General features: G+C 45.1%; 1 protein-coding gene across 3 annotated transcripts in view; it reads left to right on the forward strand.

Moving 5' to 3' along the window:
- Window positions 1–8,488, forward strand: part of LOC122560401 (putative protein MSS51 homolog, mitochondrial) — a 32,749-nt gene extending 24,261 nt beyond the window's left edge. For all 3 annotated transcript variants that reach the window (XM_043711037.1, XM_043711036.1, XM_043711038.1), the window contains 2 exons: window positions 6,583–6,676; window positions 7,846–8,488. In XM_043711037.1, the coding sequence (XP_043566972.1) occupies window positions 6,583–6,676; window positions 7,846–8,083 (332 nt within the window). In that variant the 3' untranslated portion in view covers window positions 8,084–8,488. The remainder of the gene's footprint in view (window positions 1–6,582; window positions 6,677–7,845) is intronic.
- Window positions 8,489–9,587: the final 1,099 nt, after the last annotated feature.

Genomic DNA, 9,587 nt, shown 5'->3' on the forward strand with positions numbered 1-9,587 from the left:
CCACGCTTCAGGCTCTCTGCCTTTATTCCTGATGAAGGGTTTTTGCCCGAAACGTCGATTTTGCCTGTCCTCGGATGCTGCCTGAATTGCTGTGCTCTTCCAGCACCACTGATCCAGAATCTGGTTTCCAGCATCTGCAGTCATTGTTTTTACCTCCACCATTTCCCCTGGCAGCCCATTCCATACTCGTACCACCCTCTGCATGAAAAAGTTGCCCTTTGGGTCCCTTTAAATGTTTCCCCTCTCACCTTAAACCTATGTCCTCTAATTTTGGATTCCCCTATCCTGGGGAAAAGACCTTTGCTATTCACCTTATTTGTGCTCCTTATGATTTTATAAACCTCTGTAAGGCCACCCTTCAGCCTCTGACGCTCCAGGGAAAACAGCCCCAGCCTATTCAGTCTCTCCCTATAGCTCAAACCCTCCAATTTCCTTGTAAATCTTTTCTGAACCCTTTCAAGTTGCACAACATCCTTCAGGTAGGAAGGAGACCAGAACTAAATGCAATATTCCTGAAGTGGCCTAATCAACGTATTTTCAGCCACAATATGACCTCCCAACTCCTAAACTCGATGCACTGACCAATAAAGGCATCTTTGAATAGTGCTGTGAGATTCTCTATGTCGCCCTTTACCAGGCAGTCCGGAGGCTGATTTAGGGGCCTTGAAATTTGTACACCCTACCTCGAATGCCACTCCCTCCCAAGATCCCACCATTGGTTGGTCATCAAGTAATTGCTTTCCTACACCAGTTTGAAAAATGAACAAGCTTTCCTTTATCTGACTGAATTATGCTTGAATGTCAACCAAGCAACCTTCTCCTCATGTTACATGCATTTGCAGCAATAAAACTGTGAACCAAAAATTAAAGTGAAGCTACTTTAATGCGGCAGTGATTTTTCTCCAATGTTGATGGATGTGGCACAAGAGGAGAACTGGGGATTGAGCCTTGAGTCAGGAGTTGGTAATTGGGCAGCCATGTTGGTGTGAGTGATAACCAGGCCGAGAATGATGGGTAAGCAGTGGGAGATGATTCATAACTGGGTCATAAGTGATCAATAACCAAGTTTGGAACGGTTGATTACCTCGGCAGGGGTTTGATCTGTGACGGTTAGTGGTCAGTAATCAGTTTGGGAGTGATTACTGACCGGTTGGAGGGATAGGGAGTGACTATGGGTCTTTTCACGTGAAGTGAGGCTGGACATGCTGATCGCCTGACTCCACAGTCAACGGGGAGCACGTGAGGCACCCCCTCCTGGATCATCGTGCATGACCCTGAGCTAGTTCAGCACTCAATGGATGAACTGTTGGGCTGACAGGCGAAGCAAGGATTTAAAGGTCAGTTCCAAAGGAGGACATGGTGTAAGTGAGAGAACTTCGAAGGATTATTGTACTAAAGCCTGGCAGCCACCAATAAAACAAGATTTATCTTGATATTAAACCTCTATAAATAAGTGCGGAGAAGGAGAGAGCCACTATCATGTGGCATTCTTACAGGATTTTGTTTGGTCTAAAATTAAAATTGGAAAGATTTTAGTGCCACCTGACACTCCTGGACACTGACTGTGCCACTGTTTATGTAATGTTTTATTATAAGTTCTGTATTTGCAAGTTATCAGGTCAGTCATAGGAAGCAGAGATGGTGATGGCTACACTTCTTTTAAAGAAGATATTTGACAAGAGAGAGGGAGAACTGAACATTGATTCTTCCTGCTGAGTTGGTTAATCGTGTCCTGACCCAATTTTGCTGTAGTTTCTTCTAGCTGAGTTTTGATCGTGAATATTCCCTTTGTATTTTTCCCCATGTTTTCCTTGACCTGAGGCCTCTTAGCTCTCGGTATTGTAAAGCCAGCCACTAGGTGGTGTACAAGGGCTGCTTTCTGTTGCCCTTCCAAGAGGAACTCCTGGCCATTGGTGACTTTGATGATTCATATTATGGGAAAACACACTGCTTAACACACAGTAGCACATGTAATTAGGGATCCAAATATACCCCCTCCATTTCGACTGCACTTTCAAAACAATTGGAGCTGGAAAGATAGTACTGGTTAAGGTAGTTCCTAATCTCAATAATGCCATTAGGGATTAGCATCAAATAATGACCAAGTAACCAACTCACTTGCAGTTCCAATTCTTGTGTTCAGATCCCTCTTTGATGTTCCTCCTTCTATCACTGTAACCTCTTTCAACCTTAAAACATTCCAGTGATGGCTAAGACAGTAAGATGACACCCCTAAACAAAACAAAAACATCCCAAAGGATAGCACCCTTGCTCTTTTACAATACAGTACCATAGATGGACCTGAATTAACATCTCATTGAAAAGATGGCACTGCTGACAACTCTCTAAGATCTCCACGTGCCTCCAGTTTTGACCTTCAGTGCTATCCTTTGTTCCCCCATTGGTGATTGTTGCCTTCAGCAGTCATGGTCGTTTCCTGTGGAGTTTGACCTCTCTGCCTCCTTTAGGTCACCCCTGCAGTGCAGCGCCATCTTTAGGTCTTTTGGAATGGACTTTGACTGAGGCTATGGCTGCCTTCTCAGTAATAACACCCCAAGGCGATATTTTGAAGCAAAGCATGGGAGTTCACCCAGGTGCCCTGGGTTGGTATTTATTCAATGGAGATCTCAAAATGGATTTTCTAGTCACTGTGGCTCGTGGAATCTTGCTGTGCACTGCTGTCCTCCTTACAACAGTGAATCCACATCACGAGCATGGCTGGGAGGTGTTTGGGATGTTTTGGGGATCATGAAAGATCCCAATTCATTCTTATATTTCATGAAAATTGACCTCTTTTGACCAAGCCTTTTAATTACCCGTCCTGATATTGCCCTCTGAGACTCAGTGTCAGTATTTACGAGACGACGCACCTGTAAAGTGCTTTGTGATGTTTTACCCCATTAAATGTGCCGTATAAGTGCATGTTGTTTTTGTTGCATAAAGAATAGAAATCGTAAACGGCCATTCGATCCTTTTAGCCTAGTCCACCATTCATTGAGATTATGGCTGACCTGATTGTGACCTCAACTATACTTTATTGCCTGACTCCCCCCCCCCCCGCCCCCCGCCACCACCACCACCACCACCATCACCACCACCATCCCCCATGAGCTCTAGACTTCCTCAGCAATCAGGAAGCTGTCCAACTCAGCGGTGACTGCTCCCCCATGACTTAGCCTCCACTGCTGTCTGGAGGAGAGAATTCTAAACACTCTGATAGGAGAAATTCCCCCTCAGCTCCGTCTTAAATGGGAGATCCTTTCTGACAAGTGCTGAAAGAGGGGGAGTGCCAATGTGTAGAGACAAAACCACTTGTGGGGTGGGCGGGGGGGAGGGGAAGAGTGGTTAAGTTCTCTGACTCTCGCTTTTCCTGTTAGTCACCTCAGAAGGAGCTCCATGGAGATTGGGTAGTAAGGACATGCATTGGACAAAGTGGAGGTAAAATCCAAGGTGACAAAGGGAGAGAGGTGGTGACTGAACGTTTCTCAGGTAGCAGTTGAAAGTGAAAATAAGTTTGTGTATTGGTTGCATGACTGGGGTTCTCAGCTAAACATGGTGGGCTTAGAATTCTTATCCTGACCCAATGATGGAAGAAGTTAATAGTCATAGAGTCTCACAACACGGAAATAGGTCCTTATGCCACCATATCTATGCTTACCAACAAACACCAAACCACACTGATCCCATTCACCTGCGCTCTGGCCAGGCATTTTAGATGCTGCTTAAATGTTGTGAGAGTATCTGCCTCCAACACGGTCTCAGGCAGTGCACTCCATATTTCTACCACCTTTTCCTCAGATTTCCTCTTAGCCACTTACTCCTCACCTTAAACCTTATGCCCCCCGCTCTTAGACATGTCTACCATGGGGAAAAGATTCTCACGAGCTACTTTATCTGTACATAGAACATTACAGCGCAGTACAGGCCCTTCGGCCCTCTGTGTTGCACCAACCTGTGAAAACAATCTGAAGCCCATAGAACCTACAATATTCCATTTTCATCCATATGTTTATCCAATGACCATTTAAATGCACTTCAGGTTGGCGAGTCCACTACTGTTGCAGGCAGTGCATTCCACACCCCTACTACTCTCTGAGTAAAGAAACTACCTCTGACATCTGTCCTATACCCCTCATTTTAAAGCTATGTCCCCTCATCCTAGCCATCACCGTCTGAGGAAAAAGGCTCCCACTGTCCACCCTATCTAATCCTCTGATTATCTTATACGTCTCAATTAAGTCATCTCTCAACCTTCTTCTCTCTAACAAAAACAGCCTCAAGTCCCTTAGTCTTTCCTCATAAGACCTTCCCTCCATACCAGGCAACGTCCTGGTAAATCTCCCCAGCATCCTCTCCAGCTGTGTAAATTTTTAAAGCAGTGGCATTGGGACTCTCATAACTGTGTATACTTCAATCAGATCCCCTCCCCCCCTCAATCTCCACTTTGAATTTGAGTCCAAGTGGATTTTGATATCTTTGTACTCATGGGGCCTGCCCAAGATCCCATCGTGGGATAGTGGAGGCATTAATGGGGATCTTTCAGGAATCGCTAGAATAATGGAGAGTCCCAGACGACTGGAAAATCCTGTTTAAAAAGAGAGTAAGGCAAAAGACAGAAAATTACAGACCAATTAGCCTAACCTTGGTCGTGGGTAAGATCCTGGAATCCATTGGGAAGGATGAGATTGCTGAATATTTTGAAGTGTATGGTAAAATAGGCAGAGTCAGCATGGTTTCATCAAGGGGAGGTCATGCCTGACAAATCTGCTAGAATTCTTTGAGGAAGTAATGAGCAGGTTAGACCAAGGAGAGCCAAAGGATGTTATCTATCTGGACTTCAAGAAGACCTTTGACAGGGTGCCACACAGGAGGCTGCTGAGTAAGATAAGGGCCCATAGTGTTAGAGACAAGGTGCTAGCATGGATAGAAACTTGGCTGTCTGGCAGAAAGCAGAGAGTGGGGATAAAAGGTTCTTTCTCAAGATGGCAGCTGGTGACAAGTGGTGTTCCGCAAGGCTCAGTGGTGGGACCACAACTTTTCACTTTATACATTAACGATTAGATGAAGGAACTGAGGGCATTCTGGCTACATTTGCAGATGATACAAAGATAGATAGAGGGACAGGTAGCATTGAGGAGGTGGGGAGGCTGCAGAAGGATTTGGACAGATTAGGAGAGTGGGAGATGGAGTACAACATGAGAAAGTGTGAGGTCATGCACTTTGGTAAGCACAATAGGGGCATGGACTATTTTCTAAATGGGGAGAAAATTCAGAAATCTGAACTGCAAAGAGACTTGGGAGTTCTAGTCCAGGATTCTCTCAAGGTAAACTTACAGATTGAGTCAGTTGTTTGGAAGGCAAATGCAATGATGGCATTTATTTTGAAAAGGACTTGAATATAAAAGCAGGGATGTACTTCTGAGGCTCTATAAGGCTTTGGTCAGACCACATTTGGAGTATTGTGAGCAGTTTTGGGGCCCATATCTCAGGAAGGATGGAGTGTGTTCAGAGGAAGTTCACGAGAATGGTCCCAGGAATGAAAAGCTTAACACATGAGGATCGTTTGAGGACTCTGGGTCTATTCTCAATGGAGTTTAGAAAGATGAGGGGGGGATCTAATTGAAACATACAGAATATTGAATGGCCTGGGCAGAGTGGATGTTGGGAAGATGTTTCCATTGGTAGGTGAGACTAGGACCCAAGGGCACAGCCTTAGAGTAAAGGGAAGATCTTTTAGAATGGAGATAAGGAGAAATTTCTTGCCAGAGAGTGGTGAATCTATGGAATTCACTGCCACAGAAGGCTGAGGAGGCCAGGTCAGTGAGTATATTTAAGTCGGAGATAGATAGGTTCTTGATTGTAAAGAGGATCAAGGGTTACGGGGAAAAAAACGGGAGAATGGGGATGGGAAACTTATCAGCCATGATTGGATGGCAGAGCAGACTCAGTGGGCTGAATGGCCTAAATTCTGCTCCTATGTCTCATGGTCTTCTCCCCCCACATTTTTCATTGGGTCTGCCTCAGTAAACCGATCCTTCGTGATACAGAGGGGAGGCACTCTAGTCCCTCCCCCTTGTGGATAACCAGGACTGAGAGAGTATTCCTGAGGGAAACAAAACCCATCTGTCTACACTTTCTCATCAGGACAGGTGCAAGAACATCAGATTGCAAAAAGAACACCAATTTATACTGTGAGAGAAATGTATACTCATTAATCTAGGTGTCATCATGGGGAGGTTAATGCCACTCCCCAGGCTATTGTTTAATGTCGCTCCCTTTAACATTTGGTTATCTAGTGATTGTCCTGATTAAAGTCTATTGAGGGCATGCACTGTGTTAAAAGGTGAGGCCAGAAGGTTTGCAGACTGGGTGGAGGAGACAGCAGAACAAACAGAATGAGGGAGGGAAGGAGAAGACTGAAAAAAGCAAGTCAAGACTTTGGATTGATTTTGATAGACACTATTGGCCTGGCAATGTCAATGAAGGATGCCATTGCTTGCACTGAGTAATTCATAAGCTCCAATGTTACAGGTTGAACATGATCCATGCATATAATTCTAAACCAGTTTTCTTCATCCCTAGGGTTTCATGTTTCACAGGGTTTAGCTGAGGGATGGCTCCCGACTCTTCTACTACTGAGGGACTACAATATCCCATCTCTCTTTACAATGTACAGGTAAGGGCTCCCAGCTGCAGTTTTAATATTGTACCTGCTTTTCCTTAGCTAAAGAATTAAGGGGGTTTCACACCATCAGAGGGGGCAATCCAGCCAATCAAGGCCACATCAGCTGGAGAGAGTCCGTTTAGCCCTTTCCCTGTCCTATGGTTTTCCCTTATCCTTTCATGGGACACGGATGTTCCTAATTGCCTTTTAAGAGTATGATTAAGGGTTAACCACATTGCTGTGGGTCTGGAGTTATATGTAGACCAGACCAGGTCAGGACAGGGGATCTCTTTTATGATAACTGATTCATGGTTGGTCTTACGTGAAATCAGATTTATCAAGTCAATTTTATTGAGTCAAGTCCTGCCTGTAGCTGTGGCAGGATTTGAACCTACGACCCCAGAGCATGAAGCTGGGGCTATGAGGGTCCCTACAGGGCGGGAAGAAAGCATTCGGCCCATCGAATCCACACTGGCCCTCCGTAAAATATTCCAACCAATCCTCATATGTCCCATGGCTAATCCAAATAATCCAAATGTCTGTGCACTACACGGTAATTTAGCATGGAAAATTCACCAAGCCTGCATACATTTGGGACTGTGGAAAGAAACCTGAGCAGTCTCCACACAGCTGCCCAAGGCTGGAATCGAACCCAGGTCCCTGGTGCTGTGAAGCAGCAGTACTAACCATGGTGCCACCACAAACTAGATTATGACTCCAACGACCTTACCACTAAACCACCATCTGCCCCAATTTTTTTCCAATTCCCACCAGACAGCCATAATTGAATCTGCCATGACCAGCCTCAGTGGAGCATAGATTGGGACAGAAGTGAGAGATTATTTTGATAATCTCCTCCAGTCGTATAAGCTTCCAAGATAACTGAACTTCTCCAATTCCAGCCTATTTTATGATAATCACTCCGTTGGGAACAGCCATGAGGTGTGATAAAGGCACTACATAAATGCAACATTTAATTGTTGTTCTGGTGGAGGTGCTGCATCTCTGAGTTACCTTGCTAGAAATAATTGTTGTCTGGTCCATTGAAATCAGTGTACTGGCTGCCCAGGTTGAAGAATGGCTGTTTAATGAAGAATATCAGGTGCTCACTGGCACTATCCTGAATGCTGTTATTCTTTGTCCTGTTTCTACACTGAGGTATAACTTTCCTTGTTTTGCAGCGACCAGGAATTGAAGTATTCCCTTGAGATCCTTCAGGAGCTGGAAACCCGCATCATTGGTTACGGGCCGAATCCTTTTGCCTCCCTGAAACTAGAGCAGGTGCAGTCCGATCCCAACAAGCAGTTGGTCCACAGCAACTCCAGCTTCCTGATGTTCCATGGAGTTACTGAGTCCCAGGATGCAATGGGTGAGGAGGACCTGGGTCAAGAGAACCCCCTTCCAAACCAGTCGGAGTGACAGGCACATGTGTAGACATTGAAAGGAGGAGGACCTTCTATCGCAAGGAAAACTTACCCAGTTTCATTTTGAAAATAAGCTAAATCAAGCACAAAAATAGAACAATTTTATTTCATGAATTGTAGAAGGCCATTCAACCTTGTTAACTCCGAAACAGCTGGCTAATCACCCTGCTTAACCTACTTTTTGCTCATAGTTAAAAATCACACCAGGTGACAGTCCAACAGGCTTATTGGAAGCACTTTCGGAGCGCAGCTCCTTCATCAGGTGGTTGTCAGAAGCAGAGGCTGACAGCTAAGTTCGGTATCTATGCGGACGGCCTCAACCGGGACATTGAGTTCATGTCACACCACAGGTGACCTCACTGCACTACACACACAGACACACACAAGCACAACAAACAGAGACACACACAGACGCACATACACTGACACACACAGACACAGGCACACACACACACACCCACACAGACACACACACACTGACACACAGAGACACACACTGACACACACAGGGCACACATACAGGGCACACATAGACACACACGCTGACATATAGAGACACAGGCAGACACACGCACACACACAGAGATGCACACTGACACACAGAGGCACACTCATTTCTTCAGTGTCACACACACAAACACAGACACGCACACACACACAAATTTCTTCAGTGTCACAAACACAGCCACACAGAGACACACACAATCACACAGACACACAAACAGGCGCACACACACAGACACACACGCACACACAGATAGACACAGACACGCAGGGACACATATAGATACACAGACACACAAACACACACACACACACACCTGATGAAGAAGCAGTACTCTGAAAGCTTGTGCTTCCAAATAAACCTGTTGGACTATAACCTGGTGGTGTGTGATTTTTAACTTTGTAAACTCCAGTCCAACACCAGCACCTCCAAATCATTTTTCCTCATAGTTATACATTTCTCCCCCTTCAAATATTTATCAAATTCTCTCTTGCACGTTACCATTGAATCTAAGTCTACCACCCATTCAACAGAGCACTGCAACTGTCTGCATTACAAAATAATATTTCCTTATGTTTTGTCTATTACAAGATGATCTGTGTCTATTACTAACTGACGCTGGAAACAGTCTCTCCTTATTTACTTTGTTGAAATCCTGTCTCACTTTAGAATCCCTACGTGTGGAAACAGGCCATTTGGCCCAACAAGTCCACACCAACCTTCCGAAGAGTAACCAGCCAGACTCATTCCCCTACCCTATTGCCCATAGCCTACATATCCTGAACACTATGGACAATTTAGCATGGTAATTCATCTAACCTGCACATCTTTTAGTGTGGGAGGAAACCAGAGCACCCAGAGGAAATCCACGCAGACATGGAGAGAATGTGCAAACTCCACACAGTCAGTCACACACAAAGCTGGAATTAAACCCAGGTCACTGGCAGCTGTGAAGCAGCAGTGCTAACCACTGAGCCACCATGTCACCCCACTA

This window comes from Chiloscyllium plagiosum, chromosome 21 (genome assembly GCF_004010195.1).
Source record: "Chiloscyllium plagiosum isolate BGI_BamShark_2017 chromosome 21, ASM401019v2, whole genome shotgun sequence".
Taxonomy (NCBI): Eukaryota; Metazoa; Chordata; class Chondrichthyes; order Orectolobiformes; family Hemiscylliidae; genus Chiloscyllium; species Chiloscyllium plagiosum.